The sequence below is a fragment of the Varroa jacobsoni genome, unplaced genomic scaffold (genome assembly GCF_002532875.2).
Source record: "Varroa jacobsoni isolate VJ856 unplaced genomic scaffold, vjacob_1.0 contig02366, whole genome shotgun sequence".
NCBI classification, from domain to species: domain Eukaryota; kingdom Metazoa; phylum Arthropoda; class Arachnida; order Mesostigmata; family Varroidae; genus Varroa; species Varroa jacobsoni.
The window spans coordinates 26031-52525 of NW_019214803.1; the positions used below are offsets into that span (position 1 = coordinate 26031).

The 26495-nt window shown below is 40.1% G+C and overlaps 2 protein-coding genes across 8 annotated transcripts; one reads left to right on the forward strand and one right to left on the reverse strand.

Moving 5' to 3' along the window:
• Window positions 1-2931: 2931 nt before the first annotated feature.
• Window positions 2932-12131, forward strand: LOC111272478 (uncharacterized). 6 transcript variants are annotated; one of them, XM_022853953.2, is made up of 7 exons: window positions 2950-3378; window positions 6556-6738; window positions 6925-7245; window positions 7949-8074; window positions 8356-8537; window positions 8789-8864; window positions 11066-12131. In XM_022853953.2, exons 1-7 carry the CDS (start codon window positions 3288-3290, stop codon window positions 11143-11145), a joined length of 1059 nt encoding a protein of 352 aa, XP_022709688.1. In that variant the 5' UTR covers window positions 2950-3287; the 3' UTR covers window positions 11146-12131. The 6 variants fall into 6 exon arrangements, with proteins under 6 accessions (XP_086829423.1, XP_022709688.1, XP_022709691.1 ...); XM_086973298.1 differs by having other exon boundaries at window positions 2955-3378; window positions 6873-7245; XM_086973296.1 differs by lacking the exon at window positions 2950-3378 and adding an exon at window positions 6054-6329.
• Window positions 12132-12275: 144 nt separating this feature from the next.
• On the reverse strand, window positions 12276-18655 carry LOC111272479 (mitochondrial basic amino acids transporter). 2 transcript variants are annotated; one of them, XM_022853960.2, is made up of 6 exons: window positions 18255-18655; window positions 16789-16922; window positions 16483-16610; window positions 16199-16346; window positions 15061-16004; window positions 12276-13780 (listed from the first exon to the last, which is right to left on the reverse strand). In XM_022853960.2, exons 2-5 carry the CDS (start codon window positions 16814-16816, stop codon window positions 15328-15330), a joined length of 981 nt encoding a protein of 326 aa, XP_022709695.1. In that variant the 5' UTR covers window positions 16817-16922; window positions 18255-18655; the 3' UTR covers window positions 12276-13780; window positions 15061-15327. The 2 variants fall into 2 exon arrangements, with proteins under 2 accessions (XP_022709695.1, XP_022709696.1); XM_022853961.2 differs by having other exon boundaries at window positions 15202-16004; window positions 18255-18654.
• Between the last annotated feature and the right edge of the window lie 7840 nt (window positions 18656-26495).

Here is a 26495-nt window from a genome sequence, read left to right on the forward strand (position 1 = left end):
ACAAAGTGAGCAAGCAGTTATGTTTGTTAGTCAACAGTTAGCTCGATCTGTATTAACCCTAAGCATTTTTCACGTTACTGGGTGATTCCAAAGCAAAAACTACTATTAACGCATAACCTTTCTACGTTTTGAATACGACGCCACGTACGGCCATAGCATCAGATGGCTATCCCCCACCACGAAGCGTAGGTATCTCAGCCCGGGTTTGAACCTTGACCACACCGTGTTCCTGAGATCAGCAGGTAAATACGTTACCCGCTAAGCTATCACAGGGGCACCTTGGCAATCTGTAAAATAATGTTCTTTTTCCTTAACCAACGCACGACACGATGCCACCCGTAATCAGTTAAGAATTTTCTACAATCCAAAAAATTATGTGAAAAATATTTTATGCAAGATCACAATAATGACAAAAATCAGATAATGAGTAGACATTGTTGAACTGGAAGGAGCCGATCATGATTGTTTTAAAGGCACCTTTCAGTGGCTTTGTAGAGCGCCATACATACCATTTTCCCTTATTTGATATATTGCTAGGGCAATGACTTCATCTAAACCGGACACATTTTTTTTGTTAAACGACAGCCTTGTTATAGAAGATGATGTGTGATCCATGGTCTAGTAAAACAGGAAGACATTTTACGCCATACTTCGTAGCCAAATGATGATTACATATCGGCCTATCGGCAATTTATTATACAACTCCTATTCGATTAAGGCAAAGATAATACAAGGTCGTAAAGGAATTGAATGGGTAAGTTATCGTGCCACCGACACTGTTGTTATCATTGGACTCTGCTAACTCAGATGACGATATTAGGCCTAGGACGTACTTTTTTTTCGATAGGAAAGATAAGTTATTTAAACATTTATATTTAAACGGTTTTTGAATGCTTCGATCCTTCAATATTGTAGGAATTGTCAATTTTTTTTGATAAAAAAATCTCGCTTTAAAAAAGATTCAGGTGATTCATTTCAGTTTATAACTACCTGAACAAGTTCTGCTTTTATACATTTATGCGTGTACCGTTGTCACTACACCGTACGTTGATGGAATATAGCAGAAGGCAAAGAATCACCTGTACATGCTAAAAGTAGTTAGATTTCAGCCTCTTGAGGGCTCAAAAACAGCCCCAGTACTGATATGCCAACAATTTAATAAGCATTTGACTGTTCTTATAACTATTTCGGATTCGTAGATTTGCGACAAGGTTCAATCTTCTGGTAAATTGGCAAGAATAATGTAGTCTTAATATCCACCCACGTCAAAAGGAGCATCACTGACCTATTTCGTATTTCTTATTTATATCCTTGGGCACTGCAAAGAACTAGTCTCGACATCCTGTGACAGTATGGCTGTCGTTTATTGTTTATTGCTTTAAATTGTACGCACGACTTTAAGACACAGCAGAAAAAACTTCGAACCTTTTTTCGGCTTGCAAGAGCGTTTCTCACAGTTATTTCTCGGGGATCATCATTGGTACTGAATTGTAGGCTCGTCCCAATTAATAGATTGTATGGGGAAATGTATTTGGTAGCATGTTCTAACGTCATGGACGTTGACAGAGCGAAATGTTTATCCTTGTTTAATTGCCTTTGTCGTATGATATGTCTAGGACGAAGCTTGAATCAGCAACCCCTGCTTTTCCTAGTTAGATGTATTACCATCATAGCCAACGCGCTGAGGTATATGCGCCGAAGCTAAGTTTGAGAGAAATTTTTCCAGTGTTTGAGTTGTTATTTATGCCAAACCACTTATATATCAGGCAGATCCGCGGATTTCGTCCACTCCCGTTTTCTTTTCTTAGTTCGGCGATGTAATTTGGTTCGTTGGTATTATAGCCAGCTCAGGAGGACTACAGTGTGAGCTTATATCAATGGTTGTCTCGCGGCAGTTACATTTTTGTAGTTACCGCGTTCTTTCAATAATGCCGTAAATCTGATTTAGGTATTTCAACAACCTGTTCCTGAAACTAACCTGGACCTCAAAATTGCCAAAATAAACCCAAGTAAAATCTACTGTATATGTACCTATTAACAGCGTTGGTCTGTCCTCGGGATTTCCTTCAAGCTCAGCTCTTGGTCACGTGCGTACTCACGACTAAATTTTTATTGTCCTAGTTAATAAGCAACTGTTCGCGTTCTCTAATACGCTCATGCTACCGCGATACGTTACTTCATCTTTGACGTTTATAGTTAACTTGATGTAATGCTGTCGTACTCCTTGTTATTAGAATATAATATGAGACTATCGAGGTTTCCTTGGAAACGTTAAGTATTCTTCTCGATCATCTTAGCATTGTTTACGTAGTCTTTTGCCTTTTCTAATTCTTCCGTATTTACTTGAACCAACGTTACCTTTTCCGCGCCTACCTAGCCCATCTCTCGATCCAGGGCGCGAACCTCTTTATCTTCGGTAAAACATTTTTCATGCAATATCTTGGACTATATGTAAAGCCTATTACTAGTGCAAATTCGCAGTTTCGGCAGAACATACCTATGACGACATCGCAATGCACTATCGGTGCTCTGAGACCGCCATGTGCCCCATTATGGAATCATCATTATACTCATTATTAGTAGAATCTAACGTATACATATATGTATATAGCCGGTACGATTTTTGGCACGAGAAAAACGTCATTTGCCGCGTCAGGTTGTTCCTTGATAGAAAGCGGCATCAATGCGGGTCGCTAAATAACCCTGAGTAAGTTGAGTTGCATTTTTGTTCGGCTGATTGCCGTGGAGCGTTAAGTGTTTGATAGTTCACTCTAATAGAACGGGCAGGCGCGTTCTTCTAAGATCATTTAACTGCTCCCACGAACTTGAACCACTGACAGGAACCAGTGTTTCTTCGGCCCCTTGACGATATGTGAGCAAAGCAGGTCGGGATTGACTTGCTGGTATTGAGTACCAGACAACGAAAGGAGGCAAAATCTTTTGAAGTGGTTGGATGGTTATTAGGCAACATGCCCAGTGAAACACTTCCTCAAGAGGCGCACACCTGAAGAGTGTCTTGGGAGAGGAGGACCTAAAATGGAGAACGAGGGCAGAGGACGAGGCAGCAATAGGGAGGGCGAGGTAGCCGCTTTGCCCTTGAAGTTGTCCAGCAATGGTTGTCGAGTAAACTGCGGTTTGCTGCTAAGCGTTGACGTCATGGCGGGACGACGTAAAACGTCGAGCAGCAGACGGTCGGAGTGATGCATCTGTAAAAGGACGACTCTCCCAAAGTCCTCAGAGTTCAACATTGTGCTCGTGGCCCAAACACGTTGTGCTGGAACCGAACCATGAGCTCGATTTGGATTCTGTTTATACTAGTGATTGTGCTTAATGTGTTCGTTATGCGAATATATACTATGCCCAAAAGAAGAACGCAAGGTCAGTATAGATCATAAACCATGTGATCATCATGTGATGCATCCTACAATATCAGGTTTGCAGCGGGGTCTAGCCGTGTGTGAAGTGGAACAGTTTATCTGAGAAAAAGTGAAGACTGGAAGAAGAGGCAAGGCGAAATTTTCCAGAGAACTTGTGGGGATTAGAAATTGTTGCATTACAAAGCATTCGAGATTCGCCTTTGAAGAAAAACTTCAATTCATCTCCAAAAGGGTTATCAGAGAAAAACGCATATATACATATATAAGTCTGGTAGACTAGTACGAGATGCGTGAATTGTCGTTATAAAGAGCTTAGTGAACTGTGGAACATATTTGTAACAGAAACATTTCTAGAATTGCAGAATTGTTAGTAAAAGTGTAAAATTCAATATATACAACAATGACTATCAGAATATCTTGTCATAGACTTATAACCTACTAGTAATATAAGAATACAGAATTGGTGTTAATGCCCATGTTACAAGGGCGTGTTACATGGTTGTATCCGCTTTCGATTGCGATAAACTGCGTATCTGTTTTTTACCTTAAGCGGTATTCAATGAAGCTGAGAGACGTCAAGAGACTCTGTCTTTTTTGCCCCACTTTGTGCATACGAATGCCGGAAACGTATATTCGAAATATCTCGACCAGGGCTATATTCGTTTTTCGGTTGGCAAGTCTATCCTAAATGCATTCGATAGTCCTGTTCGCTCATTCCACCTCATAGAAGTACAGCGTTAACGGAGAAGGCAAAAAGGCACGTAGGAGGATAGCTTGTACCTGTCTCTTAGATATTCTTTTTTGATCTGCTTCGTGAAGTAACTTCAACCCTCTTCAGCCATAATATAGACGCTAAGTATTGATGATAGTAAATGGCGGGATCATGTTCGCCTCAGAATACTGTGTGTGTGTGGGTGATTGCATATCGTGATTTGTTGAAGTGTACGTACTGGGCGTCGAGAGTGAATTATCCAAACCAAACAAGAGCTACAGAAAAAAACAAAAAAAAAACTTTGGGGTTCTACGGGACACAATTCGTACAGTCACCGTAGGTGTCAACGCAGAGCTGCAGTAGGTGGATATGTTGCAAACACATAGGCCTTCTTTTTAAGGCAATGTTCAAAGGAAATGAACACGTTCTGTGCGGCTATAGCGATGCTCTAGTGTTATCGTACCTTTATCATATCTATCGCTTTGACTGTGCAACTATCTGTTATCATTGTATAATCATTTTCTTGAAGTGTAGACGATAGATATACAAGTTTATCAGCATTAATTTAGTCCCATGATAGCTCAATATCTTTTTTTGATTCGAATATGTAGTACATTCGAAGGTGCAGTAGCGTGTTCAGTAGGCTTGGCATACACGGAAGTATATGTCGTTCAGATTCCCAGTTTTGATCCGATGCTGTTAAACTTATCAGCCGAAGCCAACTTTTATAATTACTCAATGTTTGACATCGAGATTCTACTGGTCTTAAACGCCATATTGTTTAAATCATATTTAAGAGCTATCTAGTTTGCCTTAGTTATGGAATAATAGTGTACCCCACACTACAGAAGTCGCAGGGACGATAAATCATCGTCATGAAAATCATAGATGCCGATCATCTGCTAATCCATGGTGGCCGAAATTGATCGTGTTTTTTGTTCTTATCAAACACGAGTGATTATGCCCTCGTGTTAGATCCAGTGTCTTTGTGAGTGTGCGTCTATACTTTCGTTTACTGTGTATACAAATAATGTAAGGATAACCTTCTATCTGCATATCAACGAACCGGCTAACAGAAACAGCAACAATGTGTTTTAAACGCTTTTTTTTTTTATCAATTTTCTACATGGAAACAAGTTTCAAGCACCGTTTCAAAGTCTGCACTGATAGTTCCATGTTGGTTTTGACCGAATTGAAGTTGATTTCACATAAACGATAGAGGCTTTATTTTGTTCTCCACAAATCTTGATGGAGCACTTCGCATCCATTTCAGCGGTGTGTTAGAACTTTAAACCATATGCATGATATGTGTTTGTTTGAGCAACTGCGCTGGACTTTATATAAATCTCACTGGAACAGATTAAGGATAAGGAACCAAAAAACAGGGCGGCACTGCGTACATTAATCGCTACGTGTGTTAGTAGAGACAATTGTCAAGACCGCGTCGAACTTATCTAGACACAACCCAGATCGTGATAAATTAACCCATTATTTAGCGACCAGTGAATGATGCAAGGATTACCCCCTATCCAATCTTTATGACCTACTAACGTAATTTTGACAACTACGTACACAGGATCTCCGGCCCACTACAGTTTACTTAGATAACTCCTTTTCATTTGTTTTTACCACCGCAGCGATCTAAATCGTACCTATTATTAGGAAGGCATTGCCTTGCAACACTAATAACGACAACCGCTGTTGAAACATCATCTTTCAGATAAGCTTACAATAAACCCTTGATCACGTTCGATGTGCTATTGGACATTTCGGCCGGTCACGGCCAATCTATTATCTCTACTATAGAAAACAGATGCAATCTTTCGTCTTATACCTCTCATGTTCTATGATACGCGTATGGCCACTATAGCGCTCCTACAGCTGCCCCTAGACATCTCTCAGTTTAAGTAACAAACCATCCCACGTTATATATAAAACTGTCTTACGTGTCTGACATCGGGAACGTTATTGTTACACGCAAGCACGACGCACCATTACATCGCTGAAGTGGCTCCAATGTCAAGCGACTCGAGATTTAATTGCCACATGAAATTTGGCAAGCAATTTCTCAAATTTAAGAGGTCTATCGTCTCAGTATAACGAGCAGTAAGCTTTTGTTGCCATCAATGTGCAGATGTTTCCATATAGTAGAAAAAAACTGACGTGTTTGGTGCACTTGGCAGAAAAAGGTGTTTTGTTATTCGTTAGAAGGATCGCAAAAGGCTGGCGACAATTATGAAGTTCGTAAAAAAATGAACCTTTCCATATAGCTTTTTTCGAACGGATGATGATTCTACGGCTACGTGTACCGTCTGTTCATCGTGATACACGCTGTTTGAGATGTTATGCCCGAAGCCTTTCCTAAATCTATAAGCGAAAGCAGCGGACAACAAAGAAAATCTGAGATTTAATAACAATCGATCTCATGTTTATATCATATATCATGTTATTGTATCATTCCGCCAGAAATGAACGCTGAACAGTTCTTTCTTCAACTGTCGCCCCTGTTCCCCAAGCTGAGTTTCGCTGAGACCGAGTGTATTTCCACTGAAAATCATCTAGGACAATGCGTGGGTTATCCGGAGTGCAAAGGTCCCTCCCTTATCAGAGAGGGTCGATGTTCTGATGGTTTTGGTGTATGTTGTGTACGTGAGTATAGCGTTTTTCTGTTCAACTGCTACATCCAATAACTTTGGATGTCTATCAGGTCCCATGCATTAGTGTTCACTTTGACACCTGAATATTGTACAGATTCATATAAAAAAAAAAATGCTTTTTTTCAGTTTTACCTGCGAAGCATTACAAACAAGAACAAGCAAAATCTGTTGTTTGCAGATGTGTCTAGTACTGATAAATCAAGAACGTTCATAAAGTCACCCTCGAAGAGAGCGCATCCGCCCACTGATCTAGGCGAGATGGAATATATAGACATTGATCTCCCCACGAATGCGCTAGGGGTTAATTTTGCGAACCCCGATTATCCGTTACGAACTAAACAACCTTACTGGTCTAGTGATGTCATGATTCCTCGTGAGGTCTGTCAGGTACGACTCGACTTCGAACAGCTTGATCTCCCGCTTACGACAGTGTTCAAGGTCAAACTTAATGGAGTCGTCGTGGCGCCACCATTAACCGGAAACAATTCAGGTCAACACTGTGAGTATACGCTGAAAGATAGTGTTTGAACTTGTTTGGCATGCCTTTTCTCAGACTCCTTCGTAACCCGGTCTGGCGGGCGGCAATAATTAGTGTTTAGGCTTTCGCAGCTCCATGCATGTAGTATAGTTTTTGTTGGAGATTTCCTGCTTCACCTTAGGGTATGCAAAGGCAGTTTTCGTCGTAGGCACAACACTGATGGAAAAGTTGAACATTTGCCTTTTAACTGCAATCGCATAGAAAAGCTTAGCATTCAAAGTTATTTTCTTAGAGAATTTATCTGTTCCGTGCGGACCGATCTCGAAAAGTTCATGCTAACAGCCGAGCGACCGGAGCAGAGCAGTTCGAAATAGCATCAAACGTATGTAGTCGGTCGTTTGATTGCATGAAAAACGTTCAAAGACTTGATTTATTACGTCATTTAGTTAATGTACTAATAATCCGAGAGCTACCAGACCTGGTGATAATCGGCTAATAAAGCAGGTCTCTAATCCTCTGAACCTGTCTTCTAGAATTTAAAGCCCGCCCGACATACAACTAGCGGTTTAGGTAGTTTAATATTGTTGTGAATGAGGTTCGATGTAGTCTTTTGTGCTGTTACAATGGTAATGCGATTTTGGAAAAAACACACGTATTCACTTTAACAATATCGACCGAGAAATATGGGATTAAGGAAGACTAATAACACCTCTGATGTTCCTAGTAATCGTCAACGTTGTCACCGCAATTACGCGGCCAGCTCGTCTTGAACTTAGCGTCTCTGGGGCCCCTGTGCCAACTTCGTGGAGCGTTTGGCTTCAGCATAACTACTGCTTTTCGCCAGCACTTGGTAGGCTGCTTAGTCGTTTCGTTGCACCCGCGCACTTTTAAAGTTAAAAGACAAATATATACAAGGACATTATGAATTATAAAGGCAACTCATTGCAGTTCCGCAACATTGAGCGCCGCTATAAGGCTGAGAAAAAACGGACGCCGTAGTGATTATCGTCACATTAATCGTTTACCTAAGTGATTCCAGTTCATGCGCAGCACACAAGCAGAACGCTAATCTATGCTTTGCTTCTTTATATATTATTTTCCCTAACATTTACGAACGGCTATTGGATTCAGCACCAGAGGGGTGTATGCAGTATAACTCAATGTTATCTGGCCGAGTCCGTTCCTTAAGCGTCTTGTCGACGGAGCCCACCCTGTACGCAGTATGCCTTCGAGCGCCGAAACCCACCGCTAACCTCATCAGCCTTCGAACCCTGCCAGACAAAACGATCAAGTCATGCAGTAGCTTCATGCAGGTACGATCCACTGTGCTATGAAATGGAGGACAGATGATCTTTCAAATGGTAGTCCTCGTTCATATATTGACCAATATTTCGCAAAACGTTAATCTCTCCGCCACGAGAAGTCTTTCCCACGACGTTACGAATACCAATCCAACAACAACAACGTTAACGTAGTTTTATATACTTGTACTTTTCAATAAGTAATAATCAAACATAGTTATTCACAATGTTGGCCTTGTTCAACTTTGTCCGTCTCGTATTAGGTTCCGGCCGGCATGTCTCTCGATGGTAAAGAAATCCCGACAAAAGTATGTCCACGAGACGCTGTTAGGCTAACATGTACGTATTGCTTTCGCATCTGTTTACATTTGGTGTCGTCTGCTAGCAATAATGCTTGGCATTCAGCGATCACATTGACTTCAGATGAGTAATTCGCTGGTGCATAATTTGAAGAAAGCTTTATTCAGCCATTTAGCTGATAACAAGAAGCAAGTAGCGGCAAAGGAGGGCGTTCTGAGAGCTAGTAACAACGATGTCTATCGCATTGTGCTGAAGTAATCAGTAAAAGGAATCTGATTTCCTATCAGCTTCTCCAAGATAATATCGTAGCCGATTACGTCGCTACGGGTTAGACAACTCACAAGCGCTTGAAACCGACGGTGGCAAATTATGCATTAGCCGACTGCACACAATAACTACAAAGAGTCTTTCGACGCGAACCATTCATCCTTAGCTTATATTCATTTGTATAAGACAAATTTCATTACGACCCCCGATATCTGTGTGCCCCACAGTTGTTGTTTTTTTAACAGAATTAGAGTGGCTTAACTTGATTTCGCCTAATTGTCCTAATCGGATGTCTTAACGCGTCAACGACTCGTATATTCTCGAAAATTATCGACTCTAAGCTTGAATAGCATATCCTGGGAACAACTACCCCACTCTGGTTTGTTAATAAGCTTGAGTGCTGAAATTTCATACAACACTGGGGAACTATTAAGCTCCTTTGTAATATCATGTCCCGAGCGAAAACGGTAAGCTAGCCTAAACATTCCGATTTGACTGATAATCGTTCTTCGTACGGCTGACGTTTGCAAGAGTATCCGTGTGGCGGAGCTAGTATTGCAAAACGGGTATTTCCCGGCATAAAACAGATGCTTAGTTGTAAGTGCTTCGCATCCCGATTAATTTCGAAAGTGGCCTAATGCACGCGAATGTGCCTACTTTCTTTAAATTCATGTACATTTGTGAAAGCACCAAAATCATATGTACTTGGTAAAAAGCTGAACGTTTGGATAGGACCCTATTTATCGACGTATCGTTGACAGCAGTAACGACAGATACATCGCAGTGCTAGAAATACCATCCCATGACTTTTATAGCGCTCGTCACATCGTCAAGGACGAATCGTTTTAGAAGAGCGAAAAAATACTTTTAAAACTCGCGCGGCTAAGTGTTAAGCGCACATCTGGGACTCTTTATTGTAACATTGCTTTTTCACTATAGAGATCTGTGTTCATTTGGTACCAGCCGGCCGTACCCAAAGAGGTAGATGCTCACATTGAATTTACAGAATACCATTTAATTATACCTGTTAATTACTGACTAATTAAGACTTTAATTATACCTTGGCGATGGGTATCTCTATGGCTACGTATCTGCGACGCGAATTCCGCTTTCTTCGAGCTGTAGAAAGCTATAAGTAAACAGTTAACAAGGAAGATTTGGGAAGAAGTTAGCAGCCTCTATCCAGTATCACATTTCGATGATTCGTTAGCCCGTTCCTGCCGAGGAAGGAATTAGAAGCGATGTTTAGTCGTCAACATTAAAACTAGTATTTCTGATATAAATAATCGCTAATAAAAACCGCCTACGATGTATTAAAGCACGTTACAACTTTGCATAATGTGACATTTTTTAGTCAATTTATAAAGTTAGGCTCCAAACGGCTTTTTTTTTTTGCATTTAACTTAATACTTCTTTACGGCTTGTTTGCTGTTAGGACTGCTGCCAGTTACGCCATTTCAATTGAAGTCATTGATAGAAATAGTGATCTTTACCAGAGCGTCATTTTGACTAGTATTTTCGAATCATCATATTTATAAGTTGAGTGTGCGCAATCCGACACAATTAGAGCAGAACTTATTTCATATATGTCGAGTGTTGAGTTCGGACCCGATGCTTAGACTTTGTTCCGCGGAAACCACTATTCACCGCTTACTCTCGTTAACAAAACAATTACTCTGTTATACTTCATTCCGAACCAACTCAGATTTTACTAATGATTTTAATACTACTACTAACTGGTATATTAGACTCAGGTTCGGGCTGAAACCACCTCAGTCTAATTTCTCACCGAACCAGACTAGCTGGCTTCCCGCCGACGTCCGAATTATTCAGGCTACTTCAAGTTGAGCTAAGTTATCAGAAGTAAATTTATGCTGGCAGCTTGAAATCGGAGCTCGCCGTTGTGCTATCGTTCGGAAACTAAGTTTTCCAAATAGCTCCACTTGAAATCTAAATCTTGTTTTTTTTTCCAGATAAAGTGTTTGGTCCGCTAGTGCTATACATGATGACGTCCTCAGGCCAGCATGGTATTGACGTCCAATACAACCTGTGATAGTTTTACATCTTCGACGCGTCGAGACCTTTCGACATTGTGAGGAGAATCGAACTTGTGCAATATTAATCCCTGTTCAAGGCACCACTCGAGGTTAAAGCGTCCAACAAGTAACGCAGTGCTACCCAGTGTTGCACGGGATACTCCTAAACCAGGTGGCCTTGTATAAGTTCGCCGCCATAGACTAGCTGAACTTACCCATAGAAGCAATTGGATGTACATATGATGAAACGACAACTCATAATTTCTTTCTCCGCCCGCGCTATACCTATGGTAAAAAAATATACGAGTTAAAATGAAAACATTCTAGTGACTATTTGCTAACGTTTGACTTCGAAAACTCGGCTCATCCTTCAGCCGATTATGAATTGTGCGTTGTGATTGATCGAAAATAGACCAGAGTGAGCTATTACTTTTCGAGGCTACTGCAATTTGCCCAAGTTATATGAGTTCACTTGTTGGATGATTTAGGTTTAAAGAGATCTGCGTTAGTTTTTTTATGAGCACAGAATAAGTCTATATACAAATTTTGAAAATCTAGTTTTCTAGGTCGATGATACGAAGTTACCTTTTGAGCATTCGGTGCCTCATACTATTGTGTGGTGACCTTACCTAATATCACCCTACGAGGCGATCATTCGCAGCTGATGTGGAGGCTGAACGACTAATTACACGTATTGAAATAATTTTGAGCTTTCCATTTCAAACATGTATATATAATACTTACTGTACCATTTAATATTATATATATGTGATGACCTTTCTGTAGTCGTATAACATATAGCTGCGCCACATGACTCTAGCTACGATGTGTTGCTAAACGCTGTTTGTACCGCAAATATCCTGTGATAGGTAGACGTATCGGGAAGTGAAGCGATGGGCCTATGCATAAGATCGAATAATTTGGTGAAACGCCTGTCATAACCTAGTGTTGTATACCCATGTGCCTTTGGTGACAATAAATATTTATACAGTTTTCGATGCAATTAGTATACGTTTTCTGTCTACTCAATCCGAGTACGTACTCGGTGGTTATGCGAAAGTCTAAAAATGAGACTAACGAAAAATCCGTTTCTGTAGGTATATGCATGGCGAACTCGATCTAGCTAGTTAGAAAAATAATGGATCAGTTCCCGTAGTAATTAACAAGTTTATTTTTATGGTTTACTATGAATGACTGATTCGTTTTTGATAACAAACTCAATTCAAGATGTTTTTCTGTTGCGTTACGTACCAGCCTTGGTAACCGGTCACATAAATCATGAGCACTGCGTAGCTAGAAAAAAGGCACCACTTGGTTCAGACTTACTAAGGCTTATTAAATATATTTAATTTTATTATCGAACTTCTTCAAACTTCACATAGACGCACCTTGAGCGACTAACCGATGGTCAACTGTGCCTTAATATTTTCGTCAAAACATACAATCGCCACAAACTTCAACGATGTCAAACCTAGTTTCTGCTGCCTAACCAGCTCATGCTACCTTACGAAGCTGTCTCCAAAAGCCCTGCGGCCCGCAAGGCCTCTACGGAGCTGGTGATTCCCCTTGATAAGCACTGGCTGGCTAAGTATCACCGGCTTTTTCACGATGACTTCTTTAAAAATAGGCACCTTAATCGACATTTCCACAGGATGTGGCACGATGATACGTTTATACACGGGCACGGGAACATGTACGGATATTTTGTACGGGACAGGGACTAATTTGGTTACTGGAATTGGCACTTGTTGGTAAACAGGATATGGATCGTCCTGGTATATCGGAACGGATATTGGGACCGGGACAGGATGTGACACAGGGTAATGTTTCGGTACCGGGTACGCCTTCCGTATTTGGATCACCTTTGGAATTTTTTTGATGACAGGCACTTTGAATGGTACTGGGTATTGCTGCAGAACGGGAATCGTTTGCGGAATAAACACGGTTTTGTGCACTGGATAAGGTTGAGGGATAAGCACTGGAATGGGTACAGCCTGAGTCACAATTTTTGACACGGTCTTCGAATATGGGCCTCTGTAGCTATCCTCGTAAGCACTGTATACCCCGCTGATTTGCCCCTGTAAAAATGCTAGAACGCAGTATAATAACCGGACAAGTGCTATTCGGTTACTTCGGCACATGATGTAGTACGATTTTATATGTATGTATGTATGTATGTATGTATGTATGTAGGCGGTTAGCACATCTTTCAATTTTCATAAAAAATCCTTTTGTAGTCGTAAAAATAGCAGCGTTTATATAGATATAATTGGTAGCGTGTTTTCGTTTTGCTCGTGATCAGGCGATTGAGCTAAGCGTCTTCTCTTGTCTTTGTTTTTATATAAGCTTCAAGAAGGCCGATTCAGCAGTGTAGTCCTTTGATTCCACCCTCCATTGGTTGGCAGTGACTGCACTAAATGAATGCACCTTGCGTCACAACAGTAAGGACCATTGGATGAACGTCAAACGCTTTATTCGCGAACAGATGGCGTGCCTGTCGTTGTCGTTGTTGTTGTCATAATATGTCCACGGACAAATCGTAGAGGTAACAATACGAATAATTTAGATAACGCACTACGAACTTTTTTTGTTATTTGTGATGGCTAGCTTCATGCTGTCCGTAGTAGATCTATCCTTGTCTTCAGTTTTTATCTGAAAAAAAGTTTAGATGAAGGTTCACAGAAGCAGTTATCCAAAGAAGATTAACCCGCACCATATTCAAATAAATAGTTTCACCTGCATTAACAGTTTCCGTAACTTTCATCATTTATGAATGCGCCTATCTACGTAACAGTCGTTTTGCAATGATAACATTATAATTTTACTCTGCGCACACGTAGTAATCAAGTTTGAGCCAATGATCGATTCCTGATAAAGTATAGTGTTTTGCAATGTACTCAATTCAACCTCGAGGGTATGTGCTAACAACAAACGCAGTCTAGAATAGGTGAGAGCCCCGTTTGGTGTTGATAAACTATGTAATCTTACAATTTCTTGACAAAATGCGTAAAAAATCACTTTTGATGAAGTGTGTATTCCGTAGGTGACTTGCACGACAAATAGTTTTTTTTTAACTACGGCATCTTTTACTTAATGTAAGCGCATCTCAAGTCAGTTCAAATTTAAGCTTGACGAAAGAAACAGCTTTCAATTTTTTGTTTTTTCGCGTGCTGTGTGATTCTCTTTTAGGGAAGCCGGCTAACAGAAAAAGATAGAGAGGCATTATTCTATGGATCGTCTAAAGCGTGGACTAATACGTGGCCAATGAAAACGAACCTCGTTAGGGCTAAAACTAGTCGAAGCCATAGGTAAACACACTATTTACAATAGTCAAGCGCTGAAAATCTACATGATATAGCAATCTAGCAAATTAGCCCGCGGTAGTTCGTCTCGTGTCCTTATTAGGTGACTTTTCTGTGTTCTACTGGAGAATCCGCCTGAATTTGCTGCGTAAAGTGCGAGCCTAAGGACTGATATTAAGAAAAGTCTGATATTAGAGCGACTTCCTTTATAGTTGTGATTTAGTACTAATTTTGATTCCAACCGTTTTGGATTCATTTAGTTTCTATGATCGAGACTATTGACAGTTAACGTGCCCGCACGACTGTCTGACGAGGAACATAGCTCTGAACGTGAAACTCTGGTTGAGGTAGCATGGTGAGCAATTTCATTCCCTTAAATTACTCGACCAAGAGGCCTGTCATATATACTACTAAATTGTTTTTCATGTTTTTCTAAATATTCCATGATCCTGCAATAATAATTCATAGCATTTTGACAGATTGAACGGGATACAGTTGGCCTATGTAGAGAGAAGTAAGGCAAGCATTATATGAGGTACTATTAGACTCGTTGATGCATGTAGATCTCAATCGGATTCTCCGTCATGACAGCTTGTGCATCACTGCAGACGAAAGTATATATTTTTTTACCTTTGTTTACATTCAGAAAGGATTTACATCCAGAACTAGCGGACTGTCTTCGGAGCAAGGCCATGCGTTTGTTGAAGCTTGAAGTTATTACACGTGTTGCGTTTGCTCATACCTCACGTATACTTGTGGAAAAAAACTCACATCGGTTCGTGCACAGTTGTTCGCGCTTGCGGTAAACGATAATCCGTTATACGTTCAATTGCCTGAATATCATCTGCGGTTAGGATATATGAGGACGAAAATCACGCGTGCCACTATGTCATCTTCTTATAAATGGTTTGGTATGGTGTGGAAATGCATCCGTTCTGCTAAGTATTGATAATGAAGGTGATAATGCATTTGTTGTTGAACACTCTCAACTACGATCAACGTTGCTGTAGTCGAGTTAGACTTAGCGTAAAGCGAATGAACAAAGTTTGCCGTGAAGAATATGGCCGCGTTTGCTGGATAAGCTCGAATCACCGCTGCATTAACTCCACGGAAAAAACTGCGAAGACCTTCTTGTCGATACATTCGGGAAGTTGTAGTAGTAAAACTGGACGATTCAGAAGCCTCCTGAATTCGGGATTTGACTGCGTCAATCGGGTAGCAGAGCATCCAGGAAGTTACGCCGGCCATTCCTCCGGCCATTAGTATCGAAGCAGTACTAAGCTCTACACCCCCACTGTTTTTGGCCGCTATGCGGTAAAAATATTCATAACTGGCGAAATACACGCCTAAGGCGGGCGCGTCACGAAGAAAAGTCGTGCCGAGTCCCTTGCTTAGACCGCGGATACCGCCTTCATTGAGAAAAATCTTACGCGTACAGTCGATAGGGCCTGAATATTGGGGTTTTATCGTTCGGTACGTCTGCAATGCCCGAATTCGCTTGAACCCTTCGTCCTGCAGTTGAAGACGAGTTTTGATTAGTTCCATCGGACTAGTTATAAAACTCTGTGCGCCACCTGGAATGGCAGAGGTATATGGTACTTCTTTTGTTAGAGTATTTGCTGAGATCAAATATTACAACCATCAGAAAAAAACCAAACGGTTTGACATTGTAGTATGCTCAATATAGTTGATGTTGTCCATATTCAAAGCCTTTTCGATGGGTAATACGAAATCTTCAATTTACGTAACATCATATACACATACGTACCAGCTATCATTCCAGAGTAAAAGTGAGTTGATAGGGCGTCTTGGTCTGCAAAGAGTTTACGAGTGTTTCCGTAGACGCCAAAGAGGACAGCATTCACAAGAGGTATTCCAGCCATAAGAGATGACATTCCTCGGAAAAGGCCGGCTACCTGAAGACGGAAGCACACCGCCATAACTAAAAGTACTTGGAATGTCCTATACTACTAAGCAATCGTAGTGCTGTAGGGTCAGATTTTCAATCGATGTCGTTTGGGGGCGTTAACATGTTTTCAAAATGATACTAACCGATTCCGTTTTGAGGATGGTTGTAAAGCAATGGATAGTGCCTTTGTATTTCAGCTTCACAGCACCCTGAGTCTGAAGTCGAACCTTAATGGTGTCAAACGGATGTCCTACGATAAGACCCGCGCAACCTGTTCGATATTTAAGCAATAATTTGGTGAATTAAGCTATTGCTTATTAAATATTCCCGTCTCACTTTTCGGTTCATCAGTTTACGAATAAACTTGACGAATTTCTGTGCCATTTTTTCAATGGGCTATACTGCTTGAGTTAATTGCTTGGCTAACTGTAAAAGCTCTCAGTACTCACCGCTTACCCAGCCCGCAACAAAATCCATGGCTCGCTACTAACGTTTGTGTAGCGTTTGAAACCTTTTAGATAAGCTCGCGGTTCCTAAGTTGCTTTTTGGCGGTTACGAAAAAGTAGATCCCGATTGATAACTTCTGTAAGTAGTCGATGTTAGTGTTAATAATCAGTTCATTCGCGCGCCTACGAATCGAGAACCTACGGCCACCAAAGGGAAGACTGTTGCCGTTTACAACGTCTATTTTACCAACCGAATCCTTATCGTAGCAGCTGGCTTGTCTTCCATGAAACCAGCTCACAGACAACTTTTTAGGAGAATGGAGGTTTCCTACTTGGAACGACTGGTGTTTCCAAAACATGGATAAGAAGTTGACAAACTGATTGCGCCCTTAGCGGAACCGCGTTGATGATGTCACAAAAGAACTTCCTGCCATGGAAACGTTCCAAAAGTGCCACTTGAGTGTATGTATTGCTATAAGGATCCCGTTAGTCTATTAACATTATATAATTGAATACAAGTTATAACGCGAGTCGGCGAAGAAAGTACTTAGAGCAACTATTTAAAAATCATCCCGCACGTAGATTTTTTAACAGTGATGGGTGTTTTGCACTTTGCCGTATGTGTCAATTTCGGTAGCTGCAAGAGAAAAATGGGAGGAGGGGGGTCTATTACCCCGTAATTGTAACTTGATACAGAAGCCTCATACAGTGTTTTGATAAAAACTTTTCAAACGGCTGAGTGTATACTAAATCTAGATAGAACAATGGCTCCACTTTCACATACATGCTTGTTTGCCTATGCCGTCGAATTCAGGAGAATTGACTTTAACTGTCTTTCAGGCTTCCAGCAAAGGGATGTGGCGTAATTATTCAGTACTTACATAGATAACTGAGAGCGAAATGTATTTGATTAAATAGTTTTTACTTATATTAGATTGGGAGTTGTTCAGCACGCTAAGAACTTGTAGTAATAGAATTCCCACGAATTCGTATAGATAGATTCCTATATGCTGGGGAATTTGAATCTAGCTCCTTTCAGTTTATCGTTAACTTAGTCGTTCTTTTAGTCTGCCGCTTGTCTACGACCGTCAATGCCGTTTGCGGCGCTCTAGTAAATAGCGCGTACTAGACACAACTGGAAAGGTTCGTTTGGTAAACCATTGTAAACTAAACGATGACTTCTAGCTTACGAAACCCTCTCATCATAATTACCACACTCGTATACCAATACACTACAAACTTCAAAGTAAAATACGTTTACTATTTTCCAGTTATAAGAAGTTATAAAACTTACCAACCACTTCTCACAAACTAGAACACTGAAACCGCATATGATCAATACAAACACAGTAGTTATTTTCCTCATCGGATTCATCATCGCCTTAATTATTTTTCTAATAATTGCCTTATTTTTTGTTATTCTCTGTTTTTGTATTGCTGCACCGCGGTCGGGATTTACAACAGCTCACCTCAACCAGACTCCTATGCGTAGATTCACCTACGGCGAAGCAGTTGGGCACCGCTTTTAAATCGGAACTTCCTGTAGACTTGGTATGGTTTCTCGTCTCTGAGGAGCGACTCAAGCCAGCTCATCGTAGGAGCTCATTCGCTGGCGACTGCAGTCTGCGAAACATGAAGAGTATTTGCGTTTTAAGTAGGAACACGACGTTGAGCTGGCGGCGAGCTTTACTATTGCAGCGCGGTTTCGTGGATCGACCTTGTTTATCACCTTTCTGTCCGGCTAGTTCGGTTCGTGGGCTGACGATCGACAGCACCGACTTTTTACTCACAGCTCACTATATACGAAAGACTGTTTTATGGCGTTTGCATGCTACCATGAGGCAAGCTGATGGCAAGTTCGAGCTCGACGATCAGCGCCTAGGTTAGGCGACGTTGTGGGTGATGGGGTTCCCTTCTCTCTGCTGGATGCGTCTTGCTAATAGGAGGCGGGGGAGAGTAGGGGGGCGATGACGCTTCCATATTTCCCGACGCCAACTTAACATATATCTCTTAATTACTAGCTGTCGTTGTAAGTGGTCGCAAGAAGATGGGGTGCGCAAGTGTTTATGATACAGCAAGATCGCTACCAACCGTGGTTTGCCGCAGTGTCAGATGTACGAACAAAACGAAAACAACCAACATGGAGAGGAAGCGTGAGAGACGACAACTATCTGATCAGGACACATAATTCTTGAGTAGGAACATTTTAGTGTGGCAGATATGGTTACGGAGGAAGCAGGCCCATAAATAGGAATGTTCGTTTACCTGTCTGATGAAACCTAAGTAAACACCGAATCATATCTGACGTCTTTCGAGCTATTTAGGAGATTAAAAAATGTGGTCTACGTTTATACCTGATGTAGTGAATAGAAGAGCATCAGTAGATAATATTGATTGACAACATGTTCGGCTGCACGAGAAATAGAAGCTGATATCAATCATAGATAGGCTTGTGAAGGAAATTTCGACTTTCCACTTGTATCAGTTAAGCTAGGTAGCAAAGACTAAATAACCTGATAAATAGTGCGAGCTTCTGTTTTGTCTAGAAACGATTGATGCTGAGCCAATTTATTCTGGCTGCAATTTTACTAAATGTAAAGTCATTCCCATAGATAAAATAATTGCAACACACATAGAAGGGGCCGCCTAAACCTATTTCTTAGGTAATATAGTAGTTGTGCTGAAAACTAGTTACATTTTTGTTAAAGCTTAAATAGTTCGTTCTATCTAGGCCTATCTAGTATATGCTATATATTTTATTTTTTTTTATATAATTTTATTTCATATATTTAAGTATATATTTAAGTAATCTTCATCTTGGGGTTGTGCGTTAGTGCGAAAGCACAATCATATGGAAAAGTTTGAAACGGCAGTATGAGATTAGATGTGCGCGTGTGCCGTTTGGAAAAAGTGCACACGTAACATAAAGCAAGTAAAGCCGCTTGCTTCTTTCAATGATAACGCCGACGATCGCTGCGGGTACCCCCGGAATTTCGAATTCGAGACGTCAACGATATCGTATTGAAAGTTGCGACCCATATTTGCTGCTCTCCTCTTAAAAAGTGCATCTTAGTTGCCCTCGCGACTAAAAACATCATCTGACAACGCGAGGTACGTGTGGTGTCCATTGACACATGCGTCAAACATATCGCTCAAAGAGTAAATAGAAAATTAACAGCAAAAGTGAGTTGAGAACGAGAAACGAGACCAGCACTTTTTATTTGTTTAACCCCTTCTGATATAAGGCATGAAATTTGAAAATATCCGATTCTTTTATCCAGCCGTGAACATGCGTTTGGCAATTCGTTATGCCGGTGTTACAAATAGGCGTGATAGTCGGTGCTGGGATCAATGCGTACCTTTCATTACAATCTATTTTAAATTCGTATTTAGATTTCCCCTTCGTTACCGCTTAGCCGCTTTATCGATATACAACTAAAACAGGTGTCTACCTATCTGTCTGCCAGATCCAGATCAAATTTTTTCTACTGACAAAATGATAGCCGATCGATTACTCAAAGGGGGGTTCTTCAATAAGCTAACAATCTATAAATCGCAACAAGCTGACTAAAATGCAATATATGTCTTTACACCTGACAAGCTGAATCCTTGGGCGTGAAAATCATCGAACTTCCGGGTTCATTTGATCCACGTGAAAACCCATTTCCAGCTGTTTTTGGGTGCCTTGAAAGATTTTATCGACTAAGCGCTAATTGGAAAGAAACGTGACAGTGATGACGAACATTTTAGGGATAACTTTTATTCTTCAGCAATGTCCGAAAAATAGAATACGAAAATATTAAAAACTTTTCGACGTTAAGTATTACATTGTTCGAGTTCAACCATTAATCAACCGATAGATAAAAATACGATGCATTTTTGCCAATGTCCAGCTAAAACAGATATTTTAGCTCGATAAAAAAAATTAGCAAAAATCAAATATAATAATATTTTCGCTTAGGTGACACTGAAATGAACACTCTTTACAAAAAACCTATGCAATGGAAGTGTTTTTAAACTTTCTACCGAAATGCAACGCGCGTGTATACACCTAAATAGTCATTTTCAAATGTTATTTTGAGGTCAGTTTAAGAAAACTGAAAGCTTAACATAGTGTTTCATGTAAAGCGGTTCGTCTTAGTATCAATTGGTAGGTTTTAACGAAGTGAACGATATTGCAATACGTAAACGTATATCTAAAATTAATGTTTTTGTAAAAAAAAAAAACTGTAAAAATTCTATTGGTCGAATCGATTTTCTTATGTAATAGTGAGATAAAAATGCAATTTTATTTAAGCGAACCTAATATTAATACGATGTCTAAATGTAAATTGGAACGTTTTGGCGACAAACGTTTCGTGAAATAAATTAGCCTTAATTAATTCCCGAAGATTTTAAATGTCAAAAAGAGATGTGTATTTAATAATAGAAAAATAACTTCTAGTAACGTCCCAAAGACCAAGTCAATAGGCCATAATATAAAAAAATTTTGTTTTTTTTTTATGCTACTTGAGAAGAGGGAAGGATCGATAATACTCCTTATCCTACCCCTTGGAATCAATACACTAAACAAAACGTGTCAGTCAAATCGAATATATATGTACATATCGTCCTGAACAGAAAAATATATTCTTCTTAAGAAGGATATAACTACCCATTATGAAAGAAAAATCCTTGGGCTTTGGTGACGTCCCGGAAACATAGCTTCAACATTATTTGTAATCGGTTCCCATAAAGTCTTTTGATCTGCGGAACGAGCCACGTTTTAGCATGGTAGATTTCTTTTTTATCCATGCATTATACATGAGGCCTAGTATTTTCAATATGTTAATAGACATACTCGTATAGTCCACATTCAGATATCTCATAAAAAAAATACTTTTTTACAATAATGAGTGAATGGTGGGCTGCACGAAGCATTCTTTTCCTATGGTACGTCGATGTCATTGAATATCACAAGACGTTGTGAACAGATTAGACGTATTACGGCAAAAAATGCCTCCACAACAGAGCATAGATAGCTAATCATTGGTAATGCTTTTATATTTATTCATTCAATTAGTATTAAGTAGTATTTATGGCACCTGTCTTTCTCTTCAAACGATACTGTCCTGTTACAAAAAGGCTAAATGAGGCATTTGCATATAAACTATGGATCTCAGTCTGAGATACTCTAAGTAATGATACGAAGCAAGAGAGTATATGATAGAAGAAATCTAAACGCAGGAAAGGTCCCGTTCGCGTAGATCATTAAAAATTTTCATTTGAGTTGACAATTCATAAAAAAAATTGACAAGAAATTAAAGATAGTGAACGAATATAATTAACGACTATACAGTGTTTTCACTGGATCTTTCACTACTTTTTTTCTCGCTATATTCCATTTGCCATGTACATTTTAAAACGAATTTTTGGCCAAACCGTATTTACTTTAACGCTGATTGAAAACAATAAAAATATATGTTAAAGAAATTAGTTATCTTCCAGATTATTTGCTGTTATTAGATAAAAATATCAAAGTCTTCATTTTTACGGTGATTTGAAGCGCTAAGTTGTGGGGTAAAAAGGCCTACTGTCTTTGATTTAAAGCTCATGATGCCACATAAATGCATACGAGCGTTTTGCTTAGTATACAGCCTCAAAATCTCTGTTTGTTAAAGAGACAGTCTCATGGGTTGGTTAGGAGCTGGCGCTGAAATAAATGAAATAAGCTAGATCTGAATATTTATTATGTGTTGATTTGCGTCACCCATTTCATATTTCGAAGTTCACTTTGAAACTTTTAAGTATTCTTTTCAGGGTGATATCGTTCGTTAGAAATAGACAAGGTTTAAGTTAAGGCTTTATGGTAGCCTGTGAGAGGTTGTGAAGCGCTCACGAACGTACAGTACCGAAAAGAAATGTACAGCAGCCTTTAGGCCATCTAGATTTCCCCGAAATCTCTATTCTGTGGTAGCCACACGCCACCGACTTTATCAATCTAGGATTATTAGTTACAATATGACTTTTAAGAACCTAACTTGCTTATAGTTTTAGCCTTTGAGTGTGTTGCCTTGGAATCAGTGAAACTAATATATATAGTTTAGTGTGGAGCGTTGGATCCTCGAATCACTCTAGCCCCGGAATAGCAAGCGTGTTAGCCTACCTATTCGCTAAGTCACGAGAGAGGAGCAGAACTAGCGAAGTTCTGATAAGTTTCCAGTCCAGCTGGCTGGTGCCGTGATGGTCACGTATACTACTTTAAGTATATATATATATATATATATATATGTGTGTGTGTATAGAAACGATTAAGCCTGTCTCAGTTATCCTACACTCACCATGCAGGTTCTCTTAAGAGCTACTAAAGCAGTTTTGACCAATTTCTCATGAATAGTGAAATGCAAGGCAGCACGATATACAGACCCACAAGAAAAACACGCAACTTATTTGCAGTATTTTGTAGGCAGAAGAAATTTCTAAACGCCCCGAACTTGCGAAAAATTGCGAAAATAACGAAGGACTCCCAAGAAAAATGATTACGGCTAATGGAAGCACTAGGTAGCTCAAAAATATCGTTTCATCGATTGGATATTGAAAAGTTAGAGCAAAAGCCAATGAGTCGTTGCAATCATCGGGCATCCAGCACGTTTCAGTGGTAGATTCGGAGAAAGAGGCAACGGCCAAACAATCGCCGACATGTGCGTCAGACGATTCTCCGGCCACTTATGATGAAGAATAGATTGGCCATGCATTCACGCATTTACTACACCTGTGCCACTCACGAAGGTTATTGTAGATTAAGATTTTTTAAAAAATTCCTAGTCGAGATGTGACAAGAACCATAATCCATTCTCAGCTGTACAGTCAGTCAGGGCGCAAGCGGCCAGTGGCTGGAATATTATTTGCGCCCACCGAGGAGATCTGCGAAGCTGGTAAAGCATGCGCGATGCGGCAGATTCGCCAAGTTCGAAATATACGAAGGTCAGCGTCTTCTCCCCATTCCATTGGACTTTAATGAAAGTTGTTTTATTTTTATTATATTTAATGAAATATAATCAGTTTTGCAAACAAAGAAGGTTTATTTGGACCAGAATGGGGTCAAATTATATGGGCCGCTGCAGTTCAAGCGTATATGAAACTGTGATGCTGTCTATGCTAATTTCACAGAGAAATTAAGTAATTTCAGAGTAGAATTCAGCCCAATGAGAATGCCTGTGTGTCCACATATACCAGACTCGTCTAGCTGCATTAAGGCAGAGTACTTTCGCACTTGTTGTAAATGTGTTGTTAGCAACATGTTACATGAAATATTTTTGAGAGAAATTCTGACGACTTTAGCGGCATAATCCATCGTTCAAACAAAACCCTGTCATCGATATATGCATCATATTATGGATAATCGTGACAGCCGATGTATAATTACAATATTTATGCAGGCTTCAGTCCTATCAATAGCGGTGCATACGTTGTTACTGTTTATCCTATCTTTCCGGACAAGAGTGCAGCCCGTGAGTGTGTTAGCGTCTGAGTGTTCCGAAGTCAGCTTCTACTGCGCGGCAGAACACCCTGTAGACAAGCATCGGTTTTCTTAGCGTCAAATCACAGACCTTTATAATAAGTAATCATTCCCTCTTTTTCGGTTGAGTAACTCATTCGCACAAGATCATCATGTGACCTGTAAAACTCCGTCGTGGATCATAAAACACCATCTTATGCGGCTCTATAGGCCAACGACGTAAAGTCTTCGATTGACATTTTTCAACAATGAATCAATCGTAGTCATTTCATCCCGACCACGGAATAAAAGTTTTCGACGAGTACACGAGGAATAAAGGTTTACTTGGTTAGTAAATCGAACACCGCATCAATGTAAAAGTTCCCCACTTAGAACAGTGACCTTCGGGTCAAGCGCTCGGTGTTACCGATATACTCCATCCTGTAGGCATAAAATAGCCTTCGACAAATGAACTGGCTTAACTTCTTTTTCACCCGAAGCCTTGCTTGTCTTCAACGACGCCGAAATTAATTATATAATTCATTTAGTATTTAATTTACTCTAGTTCATTGCAAACTGTGCCAAGTATCACGCGACGAAGCCGGTTCGCGTCGTTCCCACAATTCTCTTCCTCAATGATTAAAGGTCTTAGTATACCTTCAAAGCTTGAAGTAGATTTATATAGTACACATATTTATTAAGGCTATTATATTTGAGTTATTTTATGTGGTGGGGCACAACAACATTTTTGATCTTTTCTTTTAAATTGCACATATTTATTCTTATATGCTAGCCGACTAATAACTAAAGTTCAATAAATTTTTAATCGAACTGACATAAACGAACATAATAGAACAAATAATATACCCCATAGCCTATTTACAAACTTGAAAAACGGAGTTATTGGGTTTGTTTTTCACAAATTGTTTTCTCGTCATTGGTGACCCCGGATTGGTAGAAGGTTAATATAGTTTTTTGGCAATGGTTCAATTAGCTCGAAAAAGCGCATGTACGACAACAACAGCACGTCGGTATATAATTTGTAGTAGGTTTTCCATCTGGCTCCTATTGATGGATAGATAGGCCACCATCCCTTGTCGTTTTTGTATAGCACTGATCGTCAATGACTGCGGCCGTGGCGATTGTCCGCATTGTTTCCGAGCTTTTCCAAATCATAAAAGGGCTATAACAAGGTACGTACGAGTGAGACGCTGAAAGGATCAAATCACTTTGCCATCATTGCGCCGTGCAGGAGAACGTGTAGACCGGCCAAGCCCGGTTGGCCGCAGTCTGAAGCAGGAACTTCCTTCAACAAACTTATGCTAATCCGGAAAAACACGAGTAGCAACAAATGCCGTCGTAATTTAGATAATATGCAGTAATACAGTGGAGAAGCGGTGCGGGAATAGCAGTCATTTGCGGACGCGCAACTGTAAACAGAACCAGCAACCACTGGTATCTTCTAGCAATACCCTGTTTGGCACTAGCATGTAAATCCAACAGAAGTAAATTGCTCCAGGATAGGTCGACAGTCGAAGGCTGGCTTTCTATTCTACTGGCATAAACTGTAATTGAGGGGCAACAAAAGTAGACGAAAGCGTCAGCGCATTGATAAGGAAGATGTAGTTAGAAACGATAAGAGTATATCCATATAAGCGATAGGTCGTTAGTACGGGAATAATTGCCGCACGTGGCAGCGATGTTATTTGGCGAAACACGTACCTAAAAGAACCTGTGTAGCACGAAGAAGTATGCCCTGCCGTGATCGTGGAATGTTGGGCAAAACGGGAACCGTTCCGTAGATGGCTCCGTAAAATCCCAGCTCGATTAAAAACAACCATTTTGTGTTATTCTGTTACGACAGGGTTTTATCAGTGTTATTGAGCTAGAGATTAGTTAGTGGTATGAAATTTTTATCGATGACCATGTTGATTTTGAAAAATTTGTAAAACCCGATTTTTCTTCGCAATAAAATTGAGAATGCCTTATAAACATTTAGAATGAGAAAGAAATTGTCTTCAATAGTCTTGTTGTCTGGTGTTCAGTGGAGTGTGCTCCTGCGGGCGATGGTCTGCTCTTCCTAGATACATATCGGTCTAGTAATACGTTTGCTAAAAGTAAATAAGACGGGGTTTTCGTTCTTCGAAGTTATTCAGGCGCGAAAAAAACATGTGTGCACCGATTCAAATGTTTGCCAAACACATTACCACTTACCGTTATTTACACTTTTGCT

Bases quoted from the DNA above. Each gene is read 5' to 3' on its own strand.
- LOC111272478 (XM_022853953.2), top strand. From the start codon at position 3,288: ATGAGCTCGATTTGGATTCTGTTTATACTAGTGATTGTGCTTAATGTG. The intron at 3,379-6,555 runs GTCAGTATAGAT...TCATTCCGCCAG, and splicing joins GCCCAAAAGAAGAACGCAAG to AAATGAACGCTGAACAGTTC. The intron at 6,739-6,924 runs GTGAGTATAGCG...TGTTGTTTGCAG, and splicing joins TTTTGGTGTATGTTGTGTAC to ATGTGTCTAGTACTGATAAA.
- LOC111272479 (XM_022853960.2), bottom strand. From the start codon at position 16,816: ATGGATTTTGTTGCGGGCTGGGTAAGCG. The intron at 16,611-16,788 runs GTGAGTACTGAG...AATATCGAACAG, and splicing joins TGTTGCGGGCTGGGTAAGCG to GTTGCGCGGGTCTTATCGTA. The intron at 16,347-16,482 runs GTTAGTATCATT...TTCCGTCTTCAG, and splicing joins CCATCCTCAAAACGGAATCG to GTAGCCGGCCTTTTCCGAGG.